Raw genomic sequence first — 25744 nt, 5'->3', positions numbered from 1 at the left:
CCAAGCATTTTGAAAAATATATATATTTTTTCCTGCTATAAAACAAATCCAATAAAAAAATAAAAAAAAAAAAAAACCCCAAAACATCAAATGTCTTCATAAATTTAGAAATGCAAGCCAAAATGTATTCTACTACATCTAATGTAAAAAAAAAAAAAAAAAAAAGAAGAAAAATCAAAGTGAGTGTATATTGATTGGTTTGAGTGAAAGACATAGCTTCTAGAAATGATGGTATATATACACTGAAATTTTTTTTATGCTAGTAATGACGGTGACTAGCATCGTCTAGTGAAACTGCGATGAACAATCTGATACGGACAATGGGTGGGAACTGAATAACTGACACGGACATCGACAGGGACAATAATACAATGAGCAGTGCAAATACTATAAACAGTCACTGTACTAATGCCACTGGCTACGAAGGGGTTAACATCTAGGGACAAAGGGTTAACAGTGTGCCTAACAATGTGTAATGTGTGCTGCTTTAACTAAGACATAGTTGTCTTTCCTCTGCTTTGTAGGGGGAAAAAAAATAGCCGTCATTGCTGCTCCGTGTACAGAGCCCTGTGTTCTTAGTAAACACAGGGATCTGTGCTGGGATCCACCAAGCCGATCAGCAGGTCACAGCCATAAATCATTGGCTGGAACCTGCTAATTGACTTGTGCGGTTTCCGAATGACAGCACAGACGTGGCGGTGGGTGGGCGTGTGCGAGTGAGCACCCCCACCCTGAAAATTCTCTGCCATTGTATTTTTACATTGGGGTGGTCCACAAGCGGGTAAAGTTGAACTCCATCCTTTGATATACTTTATATAGTTCATTTGGGCCAGCTTGGCTCAAACAAACTATGTCCCTCAATAACATGTGAGGACGCTGGATGTGCGGTATAAACTGTGTGTAGCTGAGGCTACATACAACACACCACACTGTGTTCCGGGTTCCAGCCAAGACCTTCCTGTCTCATACCAGGAATACAGTAGAGACTATCACAACGGCGCTCAGCCTTTCAGAGAAAGCAATGTATTCTAGCTCTTATTGGCTGAGTCAGAGGTTCTGACATCATCAGCTAGCCTCTGACCAATCAGAGGAAGCTTTGTATTCATTGCTAGAATACATTGCTTTTTCCGAATGACTGAAAGATGCTGTGATAGACTCTACTGTGTTCTGGGCATGAGAAAGGAAGTCTCGGCTCGAACCAAGAACATAGTGCAATATGTAGCCTCAGCTACATACAGTTTATACCGAACATCCGGCTGCCTCACATGTTAGTGACAATTTGTTTGGGCCGAACTATGTAAAGTGTATCAAAAAATGAAATTCAGCTTGAAGACCTAAATTCAAAATTGTCAGGTTGATGGAAAAGATTGCTTTAAGGGGTTCAAAAAATGCCCTAAAACTTGTTGAAAGCTTTGTAAAATGCTTGCTTTAAACACGGTTCTTCAGAAATGCTTTCACAAGCTGCAGCACATTTTAACAAGGCCTTTTAGAACCCCACTTGTTTGGTATTAGAAATGATAAAAGTCAAATGCAATATTTTATATTTATCTGCTAAAATATCTCTATTATAGCTATTCTTTAATTCTAAACATATTTTAGGAGCACCAAAGATAAGTAACTCTGAGACCTTCCTACATGAGGATCAGTCCTTCGTAAATTATGCTTAGAAAGACGAGATCGGGCGCGTTCAGTGTGATGCGTTTTTTTTTCATGGAAAATGTATTAAAAATTTAAATAAAAAAAAAAAAAAGTAAAGAAAATAGGAATCCTTGTTATGAAGGGCAAAGAATGTAGTATTCTTCCTATATAGTAAGTCAGGGGCTCATCATATATTATTAGCATGGCAGACCCTGTACTAAAGCGGACATATCTAATAATGTAGCAGCCACTTGAGCCCTCCTCAATGACTAACCTCGGACAACACCTTCATGCTGCGCTCTGACCAGCAGCCCCTCTGGCTGGGAGCTCTGCCTCGGAGAAAACTCTTCTTGTTTAAAGTGTGTCACAGAACCTAGGAATCCACATAAGAGCATGCAAATTATTACTTTACTTATAACCTAAATATCATAAATATAATGCATATAAAGCCATCAGCTAAAGACAGAACCTCAGATATAAAACACAGCTGTTTTTTATTTTTGTGGGAGTGGGGTTCTGCATTGTGTGAAAATGAATTTAAACCATAATGTACAACACAAAGTTGATTCTAATTTTTGTTAAAATGACTGGAATGGCGGTTGTAGACTATATAGGGTCATCTGCTTTAATTAAATCTATAGTGAAGAGAAATTGCTTTCTGATTGAGGGTGCCTGTGTGACTCACAATCTGCATTCTAATTCCAGGGCAGTGAAGTACGCTTCTGCATACTTTGTTTGTCTAGATACTATTAATCAACTTGTAAAGACAGCCATACATTGAGCAAATTTCTTTCCTTCAGCCACGGGTGTATATAGGGGAGCCATTATATTCTCCCGGGGGTGGGCTAGGGGAAGCCGTCCCCGCCGGGAGAAGACCGTGATTATTGCTAGCTAGTGTACAAGCTGCTAGCAATAATCACATGTAAAATCCAGCAGGCTGGTTGTACCCAGTTGATAAATCAACTTGGTACATTCTGCCTGTCCATACATGGATTGAATCCCAACCACAACACTACCTGCCTGGAGTTTGCATGTTCTCCCTGTGCCTGCGTGGGTTTCCTCCGGGTACTCCGGTTTCCTACCACACTCCAAAGACATGCTGGTAGGTTAAGTGGATCCTGTATAAAAAAATTGGCCCTACTGGGTATGTATGTGAGTTAGGCACCTTAGATTGTAAGCTCCTTGAGGGCAGGAACTGATGTGAATGTGTAATGTATATGTAAAGCGCTGCGTAAATTGACAGCGCTATATAAGTACCTGAAATAAAAAAAAAAATAAAAAATCTCGGCTGGATCCCGCTGAACCAGCCAATATTCTTTATCTATGGCTGGCCTAAGACCGATAATGGCAGCTTCCAGTAGACAGGTGATCTGATTATTAGCAGATTTTCTTTTTCAGAACTTGAAACAATTGTGTCGTTTCAGAGCATCATTGTATAACAGTTGGTGCAATGAACCAGTCCATACTTCTGCACTCAGATGTACCAGAACATAAATGTATGCAGAGCTTTACTTTTCCTTACTTATATGCCCTTAAACTTTATATAAGCCCGACAGCTTTACCTCTTGCCGACCACATAATGCATGTGTGCAATGGCAGGGAGAGTGGGCCTTTTGGCTCACAATCGTCTATAGGGGGGCACAGTTTTTGTGCTAAACGCACATCACAGTGACTGGGCTGTCACAGATGGCTCTTAGTTTAGGTTTATGATTCAGGAACCAGAAAAACATGCTCCCAATCATGTGAGCACTGTGACAACCACTCACAGTGATCATTTGATCAGGAAGTTCATCCGGCTTCCTGGAGTTAAGACCCAGCGTTAAAGACCCACCAGCAGGGCGCAGGGCTAATACATTCTGCCTAAAAAGTCATTGCATAATTAGAGCTCATTTACACAGGCACTTCACTGCATCTGAACTACTTTTCTTCCCCATGCAAGTCAATGTTTATGCAAAAGCAATTCCAGGAGCAAAGAAATGCAAGCTAAAGCTGCTCAGAGGAAAGTCACAACAAGTGAGAAGAAACCTGGAAGCAAACTGTAATTGACTTGCTGCTGTAAATTAACAAGTTAGGGCTCACTGACATGCTGGCACCCCAATGCACCCTAAAAATGACATTCAGCACAGTGTCCGGTGTGTTACATTCTACCCCATTTTAACCAGTTTTGTGTTCCTTTTAAGCTGATTAATTTTGAATCTCAGTTTAACATACACCAACACATGTGGTGCAGTTCAGTGTGTGACAGTGTGAACTGACCTACTTACTAACACAGCGCATGCTCATTTCGCTTTCAAATACTGATAATCCCAAGGTAACCACAACAGATTCCTCCGATGTACAGAAATACTGAAAAGTAGAATAGCAGATGCGCGTGTGTTTTATTTATTTATTTTAAGTAGAAGAGGCTTTAAAAGTTGCTTCTGCAAAAACCTCTTGTCTGACAGCAATGTTTTTTGATTGGTAAACTAACTGCAGCGCATGTGCAGTACACAGTCCCAGCCTATTCCCCAGCTAAGAATGAAGCTTGGTGCAGGATAATGTAACTTCAGTACGTGTGAGCAGGAGTAGCTCCACAAGTAGCTTCCTAATGGCTGAAGCTGTGACAGGGTGGAAAGGCTTAAGCCTAGTACACACGCAACGATTATCGGCCCGACCGATCGTCCGTCTTTTGTCCAGAGTTGTGTCTTGTTGGTTGGAATGTGCCTAGACTGCACACGAATTTTCTCGCCCAACAAAATTCTACTTCAGAAGTGATGTAATGTGTTGGTTTGCTTTCTTTGTGTTCATTCTTCTCTGAGCATGCCCAGACTTGCTCATAAGATTTTTCCCTGTCGAAATCTGTACTGACTGCACGAAAATCGGCCGCGTTTTGACGGTGGACAAAAATTTTATAGCCTGCACACCAGGTTTTTTTCGGCCAAAAAGTCGGAGTCGGTTGTCGGAAGCATCATACCAACAAGCCGAAAATCGGCAGATCGGTCGCCGGGACGAAAATTCCCTGCCGATTTTCGGCAGGTGTGTACGAGGCTTTAGACTCACATGGCTGGAGGAGAGCACAACCAGAGAGAAGTGTGTGATAACATGCAAAAGAAGTTAGTCATTGTAGGAAACGCTGGCAGGCCTGCCAAACCTGTAAAATTCTTCTTAAAGTGAATGTAGTATGGGCTAAAATAATCCTAAACCGTGTGGATGTTGCTAAATTTCTGTCTTATTCCTAAAGTGATCCCCAAGTGTCTTCATCAACTGTAGGCCCAAACAGATGTCCGTGTACATGGGTACTTAACTTCAGCCCACGGCTCCTCCTGTATTTCAACTGAAGTTCTGTCATCTGATCGTTAAGTGACAGGGACAGAGTTACTCTGACTTGGCATAGATCAAGGCCCAACTTACAGCCTGGCCTAAAATCCAAAGAGCCACAGAGGGAAGGATGGATTTAAAGACAAACAAAAACTACTTGCAAGCACCAGAAGCAGCTTACACACCAGCATCATTGTTACTTTACAAAAGTTTTTGGCCAGGTTAGGCTCACAGTAAAGCACCCAGTGATCACTTCATAACAGACAATGACAAATATTGTTGTTTTCTTCAGGGGCATGCAGCAAGTGACAACTGGACTCCTGTGCAAAAAGGCTCGGTTGTCCAAAACACACAAGGAATTTTAGCTGTCACTTCTATAGTCTAGAAAACAAAAAAACATTGCCAAACTTACACTTTCCATAGACAAGGCCAGCACAGTCTTGCTCGGAGCATTGGCACACTCTTAAAGTTCAACAATGAATGTAGAAACTGTATGAAATCACACATCAAGTAATGGACTTACCAGCTTTAGCAGATTCCTGTTGCCTTGGCAAGCCAAGAGAGATGGAGCCAACAGAGGGCTTAACTGGCTCTGGGTTATAGGGCTGCTGACTGAGCGATGTTAAGTATGTGCCAGGTGTTCCCTGAATGGATAAGAATATGAGTCAAGCACACAAACGTCAAACAAATGAAAAGGTAAAAGCATCCGAGTAGATTTACAAACAAGACAGTGATGGAGTTATAAAATGTTCTTTCCTATATACCCCATATGTACTGGAAGTGCTCTATTAACTGTACAATTTTGGGGCTTGAGGCTGAAGAGATTTCTTAAATGTACTTAAGACAACTAAAGAAAGGTAGAATAATATTATAGAAATGATTAAACATTTTATTACACTGGCCATTCCACATACAAAGGCATACAGCTTTTCATGAGCATGACCACCCATATTGTAAATGGAGATGTATGGAAGAAAGCACAGTGGTCACAAACCGTGCAAATTATCATTTAGTAGTGTGAATTGATAACAGTATGTTATTTTTATGGCATCAACAATTTTACAGGGACTTTATTCTCAATCTAAGGTTTCCAAAGTTTTGGCAATGTTCCTTTTATCCAATACTCTTACAAGCAGCACACAGGTGACTATTTACATTATACCACAAAGGAAATGTCAATTAATGTGATTCTGACCACCTGATTTTACAGAATTAATTAGGTCAGCAAAGGTGACAACTAAGTTAAGGTTAAAAAGGTTTGTAGGTAAAAAAAAAATGTGCATTTACTATTTTTTGTTTAGGAGCCTGGAAAGCATCGCGCCAGCGATCACCAGATTACAGATACCATGCAGGTCTCCTGCAGACTGTCGGTGTAAGCTGTGTGCCCGTACATCATAGGGGCAGGCAGTTTCAAACTGACAGGAAGAATCAATTTACTACAACAGCGCTCAAGAGCACCCTGGTAAGTTCACTGAGAACTAGAAGCCGTAAACCCAAGGCTGTTGGTAGTCATAGTTCATCCATTCACAGGACTCAGTGAAATGCTTGTTTCATATAGTGACAGATGGCACGGGGAACTTCTCCCCGTACTGCTGTCACAGAGTGTGGGAAAGCTGAGTGGCATCAGGATTTGGAACATGTTTTATGTTTCACCCTTAAATTGGCTGGAACATGTAACATGCTCCTGAAGGAGAACGTCTCCTTTAAAATTATTATAGAAAGGAATGTGTCTATTAGGGTATGTCTGCTACAAAGAGTAGCCTCTTGTGTTTAAATTTGTGCTTCACATACATTTTAATTGGTGAACCTGTCAGTCCCACTCATTTACTTTTAAAAAATGACCACACTAAGCACGGTAACACCTGTGCTAGTGTGGTCAGTTTGCATCTAACTGGAGGTACAGGCAAGGCTTGTTTGTAACTCTGTAGTCAGGTTTACAGACACACCAGCACCGCTGCTGCGAGAAGGCTGTGACTCATTAGCCAATGACAGTCTGCCGTATGCAGCAGCAGCCAATAGGGGCTGGACAGCAGAAGATCTAAACAGAATTTCCCGCTGTGTATGTCACATTCTGGACTGCAGACGAGGCACGATACTGGAATACAGAGTACAAACTCTCCTCTGTGTTATTTGCCACTAACACCCTTCCCCTCATTCCAACACTGACACTCCCTGCACAACCCCAGGATAGAACACAGAGTAGGCTTCATGGTCACATGACCACTGGATTTAAGAAACAAAAAAAGGTAACAATCATTTTTGGGGAAATTTATAAAAACATATAGAACACACATTGTTTATTTTTAAAATGGTGCCTTGGATGGCTTTTACAGATACTTTAATAAGGGAAACAAGAGTTGACCTAATAGACTAAGTTAATAGTTTATTCTGGAATAAAATGCTATTTTGCATTTTTGATTTTGTGGATAATGTACTGCACCATGACCAAGGAATAACAAAACAGTTTGGCAAAATAAAAGATTACTACAAGCTGTACTAGAAAGCCAGTGGTACGGTGTCTGCGGTTTCCTTACCAGTCCCTTTATCAGTCCAAGAGTAATTACATACAATGTAACCGCACATCAGGGCAAAAACGTCACTTGGTGAAAAGTATACCCATCCTAACAGAATTGGGGCTCTTTCACATGTGTGGCAGTGCTTACTGCCCTCTGAAAAGTGATCCATGGTGGATTGCTTTTCAGACAGTGGTAAAGCAGTAGCTGGCAGGCATTTAGGATTCAATCCTGCCACTTCATGAATGTCTGCTTTTTTTTTTTAATTAATCCCAAGGGGGATTTTGTATTAAAATACTGCAATGCATGGTTGGTACGCGCTACTACTGACCTTAATGGGTGGGTTTGACAGATGGTGCCGCTGGTCACTCTGCAGACCAAGGCGAAATTGCAGCAGCGACCAAAGCAAAACAAAACAAAGCTCCAGGGTATATGTACAGCCCTGCCCAGCTGTAATGTTAGAATTTAGGTGGGTGGCTGGGGGCCTATTTTTTTCCACGCTTGGTTTCCCATGTAAAAGGGTCCTTAGAGGGGCTGCCATTGTAGACATCTGCTAAAAATGCAAGTTGCTTGTCTGTCTGCAGATATTTAAGCTTCAATACTTTAGTTTAACTGACCAAAAACAAATTACTCAAGTAAGAAGTTCGAACTTTTTTTTTTTTTTTTTTTTTTTAAGAATTATGGCCTCCTATTAAGAAATACATGCTGCACTTAATTATAGGTGCATTGGCACTCACTGTTTTCTCTTGGTCCACCTAAAACTGAATATTTTGTGATTCCTATTGTTAGGGCCCATAGTTGACAGGATCAATTTATGGTGGTTACACAAGCCATAGCTGTTAATACATATATATATGTAGAGCTAAACATGAATAATGGGGAGGGGGAATACAACAACAGATCACTTCCTTTTGTTTTTAGTGATATTCCACATAAAAATCAGCAAAATTACACCCTCAAGCATTACGTCTGTATAGATCCTTAGATTCACCCAGGCAAGTTTTTTTTTTTTTTAATCTTGTGGAGTTAAATGAAATTATATGTAAAAAAAAAAATGCAACCATCGATCAACATATTGCAAGTTCAGGAAAATTCATGACCACAGCACAGCCAGAGGATCCCCTCATGTCTAAGTTTTGCTCCTGCTGAGGAGGCTACAAATATATATCTGTGTTACAAACTGCAAGAACACCATGACCTAGTTTAGCATTTCTCTGACAGACAGCTTTTTATAACACCCCCTTCCCCCTCCTCAGTGAAGATGCTAAACAGGCCATTTCTCCAGCAGCATTTCAATGATATCTACAATTTCCTAAAAGGTATAAGTAAGGCCGACGTACCTGGGATATAGATCCCCCCACAATAAAGGAAGGCTTGTCAGAGGAGGTCACTGTAGTTTTGGATGATGGAATAAGAGGGGGAGGTGGACGGGTTGGACGCGTCACAGGCAGTCGTGTTCCTTCGGCTAGGGAAGTTATCACCTGATGGGGAGCAGGTTGCAATACTAGAGGAAAAAAAAAAAGAAAGGCCTTAAATTAACAGTTGTCTAACCTTAGAGAATGACAGCCACATGTGTGACATATATGACAGGTAATATATCACAAGATTAGCCAAATGATTAAAACTCTTCGCTCCTATTTTTAATAGTTCTGGTTTCTAAAGTTCAGGGAATAAAGTATATTGCTGCTAGTATCACAAAGTAAAATGGTCCTTTCTAAATCCGGCTCCTTTAAGCCCACCTTGACTGGACATACATCCTCATGAATCCTTAGGTGTAATTAATGTTGCTCCACGATTTACCTACCAGTAAGTTAAATTAACTATATGCGGTTTTCAGCAAAAGCGGCAAAAGAGAACATCATGACCTATAAAGTTCTCCATATTTATTCTCATCTATTCCATACTATGAAATTCCTTGTTTAAAAAGGAATTCCAGTGATGGAGCACAAATTAAACGAAAGGTTTACATTAGACAATATCCCAACTTTAATGATCCCTACACAGACACACAAACATAGGAAGATAGAATAGCTTTAGCAGTATGGAGAGCATGAATACAATGAGCAGACAGTACCTGGAGGGACACAATAGCGGACAGGATTGAGTTCTGCTTGCGGGGAAGCCCTGCTAACTTCTCGTGGAGACATCCTGTACGGTGAAACAGAACGTGCAGCATTCTGCATTTGAGCTTCATGCTCCAGTGCTCGTTTGACTTCAGCAGCATAAGGCATGTACACAGATTTTCCTGCCAAAGTTAGTCATTGTAAGTTAAAAACATATGCATAACACTATGGGTTAAAGCAAAACACACAAACATGTCATTACAATTCAATAAAGCAGAACTCCAGGCAAATCTTCCTAATTGATATGCTCCACAAATATGTTCTTCCTTACTTTTACAGCTGCAAGCTTGTGCATACTTCAGAAAGTAGTCTTCTCCCCTCACCAACGTTTAACCACTTGACCTCCAGAAAATTTACCCCCTTTAATGACCAGGGAATTTTTTGCAATACAGCACTGCCGCACTTTTATTGTGAAATTATGCGGACATGCAACGCTGCACCCCAATAAAATTTGTAATTTTTTCCCCACAAGTAGAGCTTTCTTTTGATGGTATTTGATCGCCTCTGCATTTTTTATTCTTTGCTCTATAAACAAAAAGACTCACAATTTTGAGAAAAAAAAAAAAAACACAAAACTATTAACTTTCTTCTATAAAACATATCCAATAATAAAAAAAAAAAATGGATTTTTGTAAAATCTTACCGTAAAATCCTTTTCTCTTAGCTCATCGACAGACGTAGTCCTCGGTGATACACCACCTTCGGGTTATGTTACCTCCGCAGGAGCAGGACTAGACAGGAAATTAAAAAGCTCTGGCCACACCCTAGGGGCAGTCCCAGAGGGTATATCCTCTCTCTCTCTGCCTCAGCAAATCAGTTATGTGAAAAAGCAGTGCTTAGAGAATTTAACCCAACCCAACTCCAAAACAGAGGGGCGGGGACTACGTCTGTCGATGAGCTAAGAGAAAAGGATTTTACGGTAAGATTTTACAAAAATCCATTTTTCTCTAGCGCTCATCGACAGACGTAGTCCTCGGTGATACACCACCTTCGGGACGTCCCAGAGCAGTATCACAACTGAGGGGTGGGAAAATGGAAATCAAATCCCAATCTAGAAGGCCCAACCGGTGCCAACTAGAAGTTTACAATGCTCATCCTTAATGATGAGACTCAACAAAACAATTTTCAAACAGAAAAAAACCCTCGAGGTAGACCACCGGTCTCCTCAAATTGCGGCCTGCAAAACCTTGCGGCCAAATGAGGCATCCGCCGATGCCGTCACATCAATTTTATAGAATTTAGTAAAGGTATGTACCGACGACCAAGTGGCCGCCTTACATACCTGGACCACTGACGCCTGATGGCGAAAGGCCCAGGAAGTACTGAGCGCTCGAGTGGAGTGCGCCCTAACAGGGAACGGAGGACTCTGACCCTTAATAGAATAAGCCTGTACCACCGTTTGTCTAATCCATTTGGCAATGGTCGCGGCAGATGCAGGCAAACCCTTTCTGGGGCCATCCGTGATCACAAAAAGTGAATCCGTCTTACGGAATGATTCCGTAGCTTTCAGGTATACCCTGATTGCCCGAACCACATCCAAGGAATGCAACGCATGTTCCCGATGATGCTTGGGCTGAGGACACAAGGAAGGTAGTACAATATCTTCATTCAGATGAAAATCTGAAACCACCTTAGGAAGAAAAGATGGCTTAGGATGAAGTACTACCTTATCCCTATGAATCACTAGGTATGGGGACTGGCATGATAATGCAGCCAGTTCTGACACCCTGCGAGCAGAAGTAATAGCCACCAAGAAGGCCACCTTCTGGGATAAAGTAAGCAAGGGAATCTCCCTGATGTTTTCAAAGGGAGGTTTCTGTAGAACCGACAAAACCAAATTAAGATCCCAGGGCGGTAAGGGCGCGCGGACTGGAGGAGCCAGGTGCCGCACCCCCTGGATGAAATTCCGCACCAAGGATTTGGTAGCTAAAGGTTTCTGAAAGAAGATTGCTAATGCTGAAACATGACCCTTGATGGTGCTCAAGGCTAGCTTCTGCTCAACCCCTTGTTGCAAAAAGGCCAATATTCGAGACACCGAATAGGTACGTGGAGGAAATCCTAAAGATTCGCACCACGCAATGTAAGTCTTCCATGTGTGATAATAGACTTTGCTGGAAGTCGCTTTCCTAGCTTTAATAAGGGTAGGAATGACTGAAGTAGACAAACCTCTGTCCTTCAGTACTTGGGTCTCAATGGCCAGGCCATTAAAACCAGCGACTGTAAAGCACGAAGGTAAATAGGTCCTAGAGACTACAGACACTCCCTGAGACGAAGTTCCCACGGAACGTCTGCGACTAACATGTCCAAGTCGGCCAGGCCGGCTTGAAGAGGCCAGCCTAGAATTTCTAGGACCACTGGCGCTGATAGGATCTGAACCAGGCGTCCCTAGAGCTATCTGGCCCCGACCATCCGAGAAAGTCTGGTCGTTTTCTGTTCCCACACATTTATCAGATACCTGATAGTTATCAGGAAAGGTGATCTTTTCTGGTTGAACCTCAGGGACCGAAGTCACCCGACTAGAGGCTACTTGGCCTATCTGGTCAATCAGATCCGATTCCTGTGAGGTATCGGGACTAATCTTAGGAAAAGGTAAAGGAAAAGATCTATACAGGGAACGGTAACTACCGCTTCCTGTACTTAAATGTTGGAAGGGAAGAATCGCACCGGTAGTAGTGGTAGATGCTCGATCTAATGTCCTGAATACCGGTGAAAACGTCCCCCCACCCTGAAATCGGGTGGGGGCGCACCTTCAGGCTGTGTACTCCTTTACTTCGGGTTTGGCTGGGTTGGTCCTCTGCTTGTCCGACCATCCCTTCTTGAACCCTCCTGGAGGAGTCTTGCCTTTCCCGGGAGTACCAGCCGGGCGCCCTTTATGGGCGGTAAAGAAAGGTCCTCGCTTGTTGCGAGGTCCCTTAACTTTTGCAGCCTGTGGCAAAAAAGTACTCTTGCCCCCGGTGGCATCCTTAATGATTTCATCTAGGTTGGCTCCAAATAGACGATTCCCCTGAAAAGGGAGATTGGTCAAAGTCTTTTTGGAACCTAGGTCAGCTGACCAGCATTTTAACCACAGCACACGTCTGAGGATCACTGCTAACTTAGATGCATGCCCTAACAAGGGAGTAGTGTCCAAGGCTGCGTCACAGATAAACCGTAGCCCTTGTATGATCTGTTCTATCAAATCAGATGTCTCCTGGGGAATATCTTTTCCCCTAAGATCTTGGCGTACCATTTTCGCCCATTCCGTAAGTGTCTGGGAAACTAGACCAATAACAATTACTGGTCTAAATGCTGACCCTATCAGAGAAAAGATAGTGCGGGACTCCGCTTCTATCTTTCGATCCACCGGATCCTTAAAGGACGAAGTGTCCTCCACTGGAATAACCGTGGCTTTATTCAGCCTGGAAATAGGCGGATCCACGACTGGTGGTACCGTCCATTTCTTAATGATGGATTCCTCAAACGGATAGCGTCTAGCAATACGCTTGGAAATAGTAAAGGTACGTTTAGAATGCTCCCATTCTCCTTTAATCTGATTACCAAAACATTTAGGTACAGGAAAAGCCTTCGCCGTCTTGATGGGCTTATTAGTCCCAAAAGGCCTCTCTGTTTCAGTTGCCTCTGCCGGTAAAGCCTCAAGTTTTAAGGTTTCTTGCACTGCCACAACTAGTGCGTCCACCAATGCTTCTTCCTGAATTATAGCAGGAGAAGAAGCGTCCTCCTCACTGTCTGAGGGGGCTTTACCTGGGATAACAGCCCTTGCAGAGGAACCTGCAACTGCAGTGACCATCTCTGAATCAGAGTCAGAGGTGTCAGATAGTATAGGGGTAGGCGGGGGTCGCTTCCTTGACCCCCGTCCCTGACAGGCCGCCTCCACCCGAGCCACCATAGACTCCAAAATTGCTGTAAATGACTCTATACTCTGTGCACCGGCGGGTCCCGAGGCCCCCTCGAGGGAAACAGGTGGGGGAATATGTGTGGCAGGGTCCATAATAACTCCAGTTACTTCCTGGATGATATAATTCAAAAGTAAAGAAAAAAACTTTTTTTTTTTTTTTTTTTGACCCTCAGTGCCACAAAAAAACCCCTTTAGTGTTACCTGCTAGGGATCCCTATCGATCGAGAGAGAGAGAGATAGACCCCCAGGCTCACCACTTGATGTTCAGAGTTAAACTGCAACAGCTTACAGCGCTGTCTTAGACAAACAGGAAGTCTTTTGGCTGGCTGCCCAGGAAGAAGGGAGGCGGCTCCGCCCCTCTGCACGCCTTCCGGCGCCTCCCCCAAGCTCCACGAGGTGTAGAATCACCTCAAACATGGCCGCCCCCATGCTGGAGACACGAGGCTACGCCAAAATGGCGGCTCGTGCGATCCAGCAAAAAAAATGGCGGCGGCCTGTGTTGACTAGCGGTGTGCTGCAGGCACACAACACTCTCTCTGCATGGGGATATGGCGTGGTTGGCGGTACCGGCCCTGGCGGACCGCATGGCCGTTCGGGAGGCCTGCTAATAGCTGGAGATCTGATTTGGAAGGCAGTCTACATGTCCATGGCTTCTGACTGGTAGGTAGCTTATACTTAACCCATAAGATTCCCAGAATGCCACAGATTACATCTTTAAAACATGTATACAATAGATTGTTAGCTCCCAAACCAAGCCTCCTGGCTTTTTGCACACATAAAATCACACTCAAAGTAGGAGGATTTGTGACATGTTATAGGATAGAAAGAACTCTTTCTTACCATACAGAGAGGGGCCCGCGTTCACCACAAAACCCGTCAGGGAAAAAGGGGGAACATACTACTCACCATACCGGAACCAGGCGGGCACCAACTCCTGACAGTACCCCTCTCCACCGGAGCGGGAGGGCTGTCGACCGATACGGACGCCGTGACTCATGGTCTTTGGCGTTTCAGCGAGACGTTTAACTCGCGGGTTCAGTCCTTTTAATGGGACTTTGTCGCGGCCGACCCAGCGCGGAGCTATGGCCTGCACGCGCTCGTAGGCTGAACTGGGGTGACCACCGGATCTCGACATCCAGCCCGTCGCCCAGTTCAGCTTTCTTGCTTGAAGATCTCACAGGAACACTGGAGAAAAAAAGCTGTCTAAAAATCCTTTTAGAAAAAAATTCTTGCCAGGACCTAAGATCCCAGCAAGGTATCTAGGTCCTTACTCCTAACTAGACAGAAAATAACTGATTTGCTGAGGCAGAGAGAGAGAGGATATACCCTCTGGGACTGCCCCTAGGGTGTGGCCAGAGCTTTTTAATTTCCTGTCTAGTCCTGCTCCTGCGGAGGTAACATAACCCGAAGGTGGTGTATCACCGAGGACTACGTCTGTCGATGAGCGCTAGAGAAAATCAATTTTTTTCATAAATGTAGACCAATATGTATTCTGCTACATATTTTTGGTAAAAAAAAAAAAAACCCCCCGCAATAAGCGTATATTGATTGGTTTGCACAAAAGTTATAGCAGCTACAAACTATGGGCTATATACTGGAATGTTTTTTTTTTTTTATACTAGTAATGGCGGCAATCAGAGACCTATAACGGGACTGCGATATTGCGGGGGACATTCTGACACTTCGTGGGAACCAGTGACAATACAGTGATCAGTGTTAAAAATGTGCACTGTCACTGTACTGATGAAACTGGCTAGTAAGAGGTTAAACATTCAGGGTGATCAAAGTGTTATAAAGTATAACTAAAGGAAAAAAAATTATTTTTTTAAGAACTTACCATAAAATCCTTTTCTCTTGAGTCCATTGACAGACGCAGTTCTCATACTTCTTATCCATTGGGTTATGCTGCCCTCTGCAGGAGTAGTAGGCAGGAAAAGTGTCTGGCTACGCCCATGGGCAGTTCCAGGGGGTATACTCCCTCTCTCTGCTATAGGTACTCCGTTTTGTTACAAGCAGTGTCAGAAGAATTACAACTCCACAGAGGGGTGGGTGCTGTGTCCGTCAATGCTCAACAGAGAAAATGTGATTTTTGTACTTACCGTAAAATCCATTTCTCTGATGAGTTTGACAGCCACAGCGCTCCATAAATTATAACTAGTAGGTTATAGTGCCTCCTCCAGGAGTAGGACTAGGCAGAACAAAAAAATACCCCCCTCTCTGTTCTAGGTAATCAGTTTAGCAGCAAGCAGTATTAGAAGTAACAGAACTCCATAGAGGGGGGGAGCGATGCGTGCGTTGATGAAATGGATTTTACGGTATGTACAAAAATCCCATTTTCTCTTTCGTTCATCGATGGACACAGCGCTGCATAAATCCTAACTAGTGGGACATCCAAAAGCAGTGCCAAAAGGAAAATGAGGGGTGGGGAAAATAACCAAAGGCAAAAACATAAGAGCCTTAACCAGGACACAGAAGCCTTAACCGGGTCACAGGAGCCCCGTCTGAAAAATGAAGGTTTAAAGAAAAAACACCCCTCAAGAAGGAATAACCCCTCTTACACAGCAGCCTGCAAAACTTTGTAGCCAAAATAAGCATTCGCAGATGCCAAAGTATCTACCTTATAGGATTTTGTAAAGGTATGCACCGATGACCAAGTGGCCGCCTTGCAAACTTGCTGTATTGAAGCCTGATGACGGAAGGCCCAAGAAGCACTCAACGCCCGAGTAGAATGCGCCGTGGCAAGAAAAGGTGGAACCCCTGATGGAACAGGTCTGAGTCCCCGTCTGTCTCATCCATCTGGAGATGGTAGCAGAAGAAGCTGCCAGCCCTTTTCTTGGTCTGTCCGTAACCATAAAAAACGAGTCTGACCTCTGAAAAGGACTCAGTAGCTGCCCGATACACCCGAATCGCACTAATCACATCTAAGGTATGCAAAGCAAATTCCTTGGGATGAGCCAGCATGGTACACAAGGAAGGCAACACAATGTCCTCATTCAAACGGAACTCAGAGACAACTTTGGGCAGGAATGATGGATAGGGACAAAGAACCACTTTATCTCTATGGACCACTAAATCGGGACAACGACAGGATAATGCCGCCAGTTCCAATAACCTGCGAGCCGAGGTAGCAGCCACCAAGGATGTCACCTTCTGGGATGACTTAGGCAAGGGAATAATAAAAAGTAAATCTGTTCTGCGCAAAAATGTTATTAATTCAAAAATAGTGTTGTTGAATATGTGTATAAATATAAATATCTGTTTGCGCCTACAATGATGTATTGTTATAAAAACGCCTCTAAAAAACACATCATCAAATGAATAAATAAATATATATATCATTAGTGAATAAATATTGAAATATATAAATACAAAATGACGTTGGAATTAAAAATATAAATATGATCCGTGATCCGAAGATAAAGAAACAGTCCCACTCAACAGTGCTTATACAATTGATGAAAAATTGACAATCCGTAAACTGTAGTGGTTATAACGGTTTATCCAACGTATCACCTCCCCTCTTGTGACACCACGCAAGGTGGGTTCTCACCTTATGGAGTGTGACCTCGCAATTAAGCTTGGTCAGTGAAAGCATCAAAAATCGCAGCAAGTAAAAGGGTGGATAATCTCCTCCGAGGTACTGGCTCCCAGTCTGATTGAGTTCAGCAGTTCTCATTCATAGGGAAGAAATATAGATCCATAGTGCAAATATCGTTTTATAAAAGCATGTTTATTAAAAATATATATAACACTCACATGTGCCAGGTGCTTTAAGTGCAGCAGACTATCCAAGCAGGATATATCAAAAGCCGGTACAGTGACAGAGAAGCTCCCCCTGAGGAAGACACGTAGTCCCTGTGTCGTAACGCCTAAAGGAGAGGGGCCAAGTCCAGGTCGGTGAAATAGGTCGTTCAGTAGTGAGAGGAACGCTAAAGCTTAACAGTGGGCAACACATCGAGCTTCTCTGTCACTACACCGGCTTTTGTTATAGCCCGCTTGGATAGTCTGGTGCACTTCAAGCACCTGGCACATGTGAGTGTTCTATATATTTTTAATAAACATATGCTTTTATAAAACGATATTTGCGCTATGGATCTATATTTCTTCACTATGTATGAGAGCTGTTGAACTCACTTAATCAGACCGGGAGCCAGTACACCGGAGGAGATCATCCACCCCTTTACCTGCTGGGATTTTTGATGCTTTCACTGACCAAGCTTAATTGCGAGGTCACACTCCATAAGGTGAGAACCCACCGTGTGGGGGTGGTGACAAGAGGAGGCAATACGTTGGACAAACCATTAAAACCATTACAGTTTACGGATTGTCAATTTTTCATCAATCGTATAGATATTTAATGGGTTGGTGAAATTCTCGCGCTGTCACTCTTTATGAACTCCTTATCTCCTTTAATGCTGCAGGTACTGTTATTGGTAACCTACACAATACAGATATTTATAGCAGGGGGGGGAGTACCGCGCTTTAAAGGTGCTTAGTGAAAATAAATTAGTGCATATTATTCATATAAATAAAATTGCTTTCAGTGCTTCCAAATATATTAATCATATGAATCCCTATGTGCTTGAATAAAATTCTGCTTACTAATAAATAAATTTTCTCCAGTGCATAAATATTTTCTAGGTGATGCAAATATAAATTAATAATAAATTGCTTTCTCTTCAGTGCATAAATATTATCTTAGAAGTGATGTAAAATTTGGTGCTTAATAAAATCCACAATCCTTATATAAAAATTATTAAAGTGCCAGTGAAAAAATTATATAGTAGTGCTGTTAAATCGACAATAAATATATAATTCAAAAAATCGGTAAAGTGCTAAAGTGTCCTTGAAATAAGTTAAATAAATAAAGAAGTATGTGTTCAAAAGAATCTTCTTTCCCAAATCTCATGCAGGTGCTCTTCCATGCAGTGACCACTAGGTGTCCTAAGCGCTCACCTCAATTGCCTTTACAATAAGCCTTGTATTATTTGCCTTTGTGTGGTATTTCCTCCTTCTCTATGGCATGTAGGTCCCGCTAATAATACCCGAAAACTCTCCTTTATGGACCGGTATTTCAGGGGGTATGTGTGGAACCGTTGTATCTCCAAAAATAAATGGGCCACAATAGTGAAGTACCGTTGATAATTTATTAAAATAGACTTTAAAATAAGACTCACATTGTATTCCGTCTTTCCTATTGCATAACACTCGTATTGCCGATACGTCACTTCCGGTTTGGCGTCCTACGCGTTACGCAGCGTAACGCGTAGGACGCCAAACCGGAAGTGACGTATCGGCAATACGAGTGTTATGCAATAGGAAAGACGGAATACAATGTGAGTCTTATTTTAAAGTCTATTTTAATAAATTATCAACGGTACTTCACTATTGTGGCCCATTTATTTTTGGAGATACAACGGTTCCACACATACCCCCTGAAATACCGGTCCATAAAGGAGAGTTTTCGGGTATTATTAGCGGGACCTACATGCCATAGAGAAGGAGGAAATACCACACAAAGGCAAATAATACAAGGCTTATTGTAAAGGCAATTGAGGTGAGCGCTTAGGACACCTAGTGGTCACTGCATGGAAGAGCACCTGCATGAGATTTGGGAAAGAAGATTCTTTTGAACACATACTTCTTTATTTATTTAACTTATTTCAAGGACACTTTAGCACTTTACCGATTTTTTGAATTATATATTTATTGTCGATTTAACAGCACTACTATATAATTTTTTCACTGGCACTTTAATAATTTTTATATAAGGATTGTGGATTTTATTAAGCACCAAATTTTACATCACTTCTAAGATAATATTTATGCACTGAAGAGAAAGCAATTTATTATTAATTTATATTTGCATCACCTAGAAAATATTTATGCACTGGAGAAAATTTATTTATTAGTAAGCAGAATTTTATTCAAGCACATAGGGATTCATATGATTAATATATTTGGAAGCACTGAAAGCAATTTTATTTATATGAATAATATGCACTAATTTATTTTCACTAAGCACCTTTAAAGCGCGGTACTCCCCCCCTGCTATACGTATAGATATTTATATTTTTAATTCCAACATCATTTTTTATTTATATATTTCAATATTCACAAATTTTATATATATATATATATATATATATATATATATATATATATATATATATATATATATATATATATATATATATATATATATATATATATATATATATATATATATTTATTTTTATTTTTTTAATATATATGTTTTAATTTGTTGACGTGTTTTTTTTAGAGGAGTTTTAGAACAACACATCATTATAGGCAATCACGGATATTTATACACATATTCAACAACTATTTTTGAATTAATAACATTTTTGCGCACCTCAGATTTACTTTTTAATATTCAATTTACACTTACCTTAAGGGGAGTGAATAGTGCATGCAGCATAACCTTATCTGAATTATATAGTAGCTCGCAGGATCACTTACTTTATTCGCTGGTAGGCAAAGGAATCTCCCGAATATTCTCAAATGGAGGTTTCTGGAGAACCGAAAACACTAAAATTTAAATCCCATGGCGGCAGACCGTACAGGTGGAGCCACATGTCGAACCCCCTGAATGAAGGTACAAACTAAAGAGTGCGTGGCTAGGGCTTCGCTGAAAGAAGATTGCAAGGGCAGACAGCTGGCCCTTGATGGTACAAGGACAACTTCTGATCAACACCCTGTTGAAGAAAGGTTAAAATCCAAGCCACAGAAAAGGATCGAGGATGAGCGCCAATGATATGTACACTTTCCATGTACGATGGTATATCTTGCTGAAAGACTATGGTATATCTCGCTGTCACTATAGTAGGGATCCCTGATCCAGACAGACCTCTATCCCTCAGTACCCAGAATTCAATAGCTAAGCAATTAAAACCAGCGACTGTAAAGCAGGATGGTAGATTAGCCCTTGGGAAAGCTGGTCTTCTCTGAGAGGGAGACCACAAGGGACTTTTACAGCCACCAGGATTATTGGAAGATCCTCACTCTTGATTCCTTGCAGGAATTGAAGAGAAAGCCTTAGCAGAGGATGATACTGGCCTTACCATTGCACTTGGTCGTCTGCGGCGTCTGTCAAAGGACCCTGTGACCTCATCACGAACTTTGGTATCCTCCTGTGGAGCCGAACCTGCTAAAGGAGCTGCATGTAAGACTGAGCAAACAGAACTGTCTTGAAGGTAGATTACCACCAGACTCCATCAGGGGGGGGGATGTGACTCTGCGGCTCCATAAGGAAAGGAAGATCTTGCAATCTACAAAAACAATCTTTTCGCACCACTAAAGGATCCCCTTAAAGCTCAGGGTACCTATCAGCAGAGGGAGAAAGAGAGAGAGGTAACCGGGACCCCCAAAGGCTCACCCTACCAACCGGAGGAGTGCCGAGAATTCGTTCGAACCCAGCATCATCATGGACGCTATCCCTGTTCATATGTCCCAGGCACAGGAAAAAGGAAACTGAGGAAGAGGAGCTTCAGCATTCCGACGTCAGCTTTAGATGTTTCCCACATCTCCCAGACTAAGGGAAAATGGCCCCCCGTGACGTCATCCGGCTACACAAAAATGGCCGCCAACCGGAGACCAGCCAGACTAAGGGAAAATTACCACCATCATCTACAAACACTGAAGCATGCTGCCAGGATCTTTCCTGCGCCCTCTGCAAGGGGACCCCCCCTGAAAGTAGGACACATGTTTAGAGGAGACTCTGCTTTGCACTCTGCACCAGTCTCTGCACTGGGACCCCCCTGCACTACACCCATACTAAAAACAGCAGGGCATGCACCTAGGAGTCTCCTACACTGGGACCCCTCCAGACTACCAGGGTGGGACACACACTATCCAAGGACCCTTACAGAGTGGGGATAGCGGGGGAGGGGGGACTCCAGGGGTCTCTGCTGCATTATCTGCCCTGGGACCCCCACTATACTCTAGGTTCAGATAGGGGGGAATGGGAGTGGGGGAAGCCCAGCTCAGTGAGGGATTTAAGGATGAGAGGAGGGAACCTGCAGGCATGTCGCTGCCGACCTAGCGTGTAGCTGCGGTCTGCAAGCGCTCACTGGCTGGGCTGGGGGGACCACTGGATCTAGATTATCCAGCCCATCGCTCCAGCCCAGAAGTTGATTGTAGATGTCCAGAGAGAATACAAAAAAGATGTAAGGAAGGAGAAAATTGCTAGGACCAGAGATCCCAGCCAGTAGCCTAGGTCCTTACTCCTGACTAGACAGAATAAAACTGAATACCTAGAGCAGAGAGGGGGTTATATACCAGCTGAGGACTGCCCATTGGCATAGCCAGGTGTTTATTTTTTGTTCTGCCTAGTCCTACTCCTGGAGGAGGCAATATACCCCCACTAGTTATAATTTATAGAGCGCTGTGTCCGTTGATGAACGAAAGAGAAATGGATTTTACGGTAAGTCAAAAATACCATTTTCTCTTTCGTTCATTGACTGACACAGCTCCTGATCTTCTTGACCATTGGATGTCCCAAAGCAGTTAAAACATGAGGTGTGGGAACAGCAAAAAATAAATTCCCAAGGCTAACTATAGCCAACCAGGTAAACAGGAGCTCAACCAAAACAACTGGAGCTCGCCTGAAAAAACAATACACTCTCAAAGAGGACCAGATCCTCTAAACAGCAGCCTGCATAAACCTTGGATCCAAAGAAGCATCCACAGATGCCAACACATCCACTTTTTAGAACTTTGTGAAAATGTGCACCGATGACCAGGAGACCGCCTTGCAAACCTGCGTCACTGACGCCAGATGACGGAAAGCCCAGGATGAACTGAGCGCCCAAGCAGAATGCGCCTTGACAGGAAAGGAGGAACCTGACCCTGGATGGAATAGACCCGAATCACCGTCTGTCTGATCCATCTGGAAATGGCCACAAAGGAAACGGACAACCCTTTACGAAGCTCATTCGTGAGCAAAAATAGTGAGTGACTTCCTAAAAGACTCCGTAGCTGCCAGGTACACCCTAATTGCCCAGTCCAAATCCAAGGTATGCAAAGCAATTTTCTTCGGATGTGTTGGCCAGGAACACAGGAAAGGAAACACAATGTTTTCATTCAATGAAAATCAGAAACAACCTGAGGAAGGATTGACGGACAGAGGTGAAGAACCTAATCACTAAACCACCAGTAAGGTGAACAACAGACTAAAGCCGCCAATTGCGACACACTGCGCGCAGAGGTGAAAGCCACCAAAAAGGCCACCTTCTGGGACCAGCACAAGATGGGGAACCTCCCGAAGATTCTCAAAAAGAGGCTTCTGGAGGACAGAGCACCAAATCAAGGTCCCAAGATGGCAACAGAGACTGCACTGGAGGTGTCAAGTGCCCAACTCCCTGAAGAAAAGTACGCACTAGGGAGTATGTGGCAAAGGCCCATTGAAATAAGACTGCTAAGGCTGACACCTGACCCTTGATAGTACGCAAGGCCAGTTTCTGCTCAACCCCCCTGTTGAAGAAGTTCAAGATCAGAGCCACCAAACAAGAGCGAGGATGAACCCCACACAATGTACGTCTTCCACGTACTACGGAAGATCTTCCTAGAAGTAGGTTTCCTAGCTTTCAACAGCGTTGGATACACCCACTCAGGACTGTAAAGCAGGATGGAAGATTGGTCCTTGGGACAGCAGATCCTCCGGGAGAGGAAGCTTCCAAGGAACGTCACCGACAAGCCGCACCAGATTGGCGTACCAAGCACGGTGAAGCGGCATCCAGTCCGGCAGCTGACTGTAGATCTCATAGGAAAAAAACAGGAGAAAAATTCTATCTAAAAAGAAAAATCCCCAAAAAATGGCCTAATTTGCAGGGATTTTCCCTCACTTCTGGTTTGGCTATGGGACAGGAAGTGAAGGGAAAGCTCCGTAATGGAACAAAGATGGCAAAAAAAAAATTGAAATAGGGGTTATAATGCTCACAAAAAAGTTTTGCCTATAGATCAATTAAGTGTGTGCCTAGCCAGTGTTTTGGTGTACGTTGTGTTACTTTCACTAAGTGATAGATTTTATAACCTGCTTTTCAGAGAAAGAAAATCCATCACTTTCCCTGTGTCAGGACACAGCTTTGCCTTGTTTACATAGAAAGTGGTTAAAGTGATATTAAAGGCAATTTTTTTTTTCTAAACAAGCATGTTATACATATACAGAGGTTTTGCATAGAGCAGCCCCGATCTGCCTCTTGTAGGGTCCCTCGCTGGAGATCCTGGCCCCTCCTTGCTGTCAAGTGCCCCCACAGCAAGCAGCTTGCAATTGAGGCACCCAAGCAGGTGCGCTACCAAGCTGCTGCTCTGCGTGTCCATTCAGACAGCTTGGCCACGCCCCCTCTCTCTCCTCATTCGCTAACTGGCTGTGATTGACAGCAGTGGGGGCCAGTGGCTCCCACTGCTGTCTGAGTCACTGAGGAGGTAGAGTCCCCAAAGAGATGTTCTTGTGTACATCGCTGGATGGAAAGGGAGCTCAGGTAGTGGTTTATTTTAAGTAAAAAAAAAAATCAGCCTTCAGAGCCATTTTTATTATTAGGGTAATTTTTTTTAGAACCACTTTAATGGCTCTTACATATCCAATGGGTAACTATGGGAAAAGACGTCATAAAGTTTTGCTTCCTTAGTCACCTCTCCTACCCTACTGAGTGAATGACGAGGCAACAGCACGTTAAGGTCATCCCTGCGCTCTCCTATCCTGTAACAGCACAAACACTATAGCAGCCAGGAGTATTTTTAAAGGGTTATTTCACATTTACAGAAGAAAAGCAAAGGTGAACCAACACTAGACATCCTCACCAGCCCCAGCTGTATCTATGCTGGCCATAAACTATACGGAAAATTGTTCAAACTCCGTTTTGAATAATAAACACTCGGCTGTGAGAGCAAACTATAGTGCCATCGTGTAATGATTGAATTTTGATCAATAAATCATTCAATGGACATGAAATAATCAGTTTAATTCTGTTTTGTCACATATGCACAGTGCAAACAGTTCATTTTTTTTAACGGGCAAGAAAGACATTAACCTTTCAATTTATCGTTCGTTCTGAAGAAATTTCCAACCTGCTCCTTCGATTTTTTTTGGCTCTGAAAAGTTAAAAGTTGTGCCCATTTACTGACTGAAAAACGAACGAACAGTCCAAATGACAGGTTTTTGGTTTGTATATGTTTTTGGTTTGTATATGGCCAGTATTAGTCTGAGGTTGCCAAGCCGTCAGCACCTCTTTAGCAGCTCCAATGGTCCGGGGATTGTAAATCCCTGCTGCTCGTCTTCTCTGTGCAACACTTCCGGGATGGAAAAGAGCAATGACTGGTCAGCGCCATCAGTGAATTGCCCTGCCCCAGAAGAACTGCCTGGACAGGAAGGAGAAAAGCGGACATTTCAAATCACAATAGGAGCTGCACGAGTTCTGACAGCTCAGCAACCCCAGAGGCGAGCACAGCAGCTTGTGAGTGTGTTAGTTCACCATTACATTTTTTTCTGTAAAAGTAATTTGTGGAGCAGGTGATGGGCTTTTAGGAGAAAGTGATTCGGGCACCTGTAAAGCAGGGACTTAGATAAAGTAATTATTAGCAGGAATTCCCTGAGATAGGGAAAGTTATATAAATGATTTCTCAGACTTAAAAAGTTTGAGAAAGGCTGATCTAGACAAGCAGACACTGATTAAATGCATATCAGGGATCCACTTTATCTGCCAAGAGATTTGTATTTCTGCCCATCCAATGCTGAGCTTTTCACAGCCCTGCCAGACAACAACCAGCCTGGAGACCTGGTTTTTCTTCACTGCAGTTAGGTAATACAACTAGGTTTCCATCCCTTCTCCAACCTGTGACTGGATAGTGAAGGAAAACCAGCAAGCTTACAAGCGAATCCCTCCGCTATCTCCTATTTTTTCACCATATAGGTGGTGCAAAACAACTGTAATGGCTTCTTGTGCAGATTTTCCATCTCTCAGTCTGAGCTCTGCAGAGAAGGGACTGCAAGAAGCAGAATACCAAATAGAATTCAGTTACACCAGGTGCTTTTAAACATACTCTTAATGACTTCTTTAACAAACACATGTCCATATAAATATATATATATATATATATTTTTATCTGCCTGGAGTTTAGCTTTAAACAGTGAAATTAAATTACTGCATCACACAGACAGGAGTTACCGTACTCTGACCTGTTAATGACACAGGTACTCATTCCTAATAAAGGGCAGATCAACCACTAGTCAGCGTAGGATCAGGAATAAGAAAATTATA

The 25744-nt window shown here is 42.8% G+C and overlaps 1 protein-coding gene across 1 annotated transcript in view; it reads right to left on the bottom strand.

The window, feature by feature from the left end:
* The window catches only part of NCOR1 (nuclear receptor corepressor 1), a 310428-nt gene that overhangs the window by 55711 nt on the left and 228973 nt on the right, over positions 1-25744 (bottom strand). Inside the window, exons 22-25 of the mRNA XM_082245149.1 lie at positions 9523-9693; positions 8789-8952; positions 5459-5579; positions 1913-2011 (exon numbers count right to left, since the gene is read on the bottom strand). Of these exons, the coding sequence (XP_082101275.1) occupies positions 1913-2011; positions 5459-5579; positions 8789-8952; positions 9523-9693 (555 nt within the window). The remainder of the gene's footprint in view (positions 1-1912; positions 2012-5458; positions 5580-8788; positions 8953-9522; positions 9694-25744) is intronic.

Source organism: Pelophylax lessonae, assembly GCF_965119305.1.
Source record: "Pelophylax lessonae genome assembly, chromosome: 2".
NCBI lineage: Eukaryota > Metazoa > Chordata > Amphibia > Anura > Ranidae > Pelophylax > Pelophylax lessonae.
The sequence above is the reverse complement of the archived record's forward strand: the minus strand, read 5'-3'. Positions and strand labels throughout refer to the sequence as shown.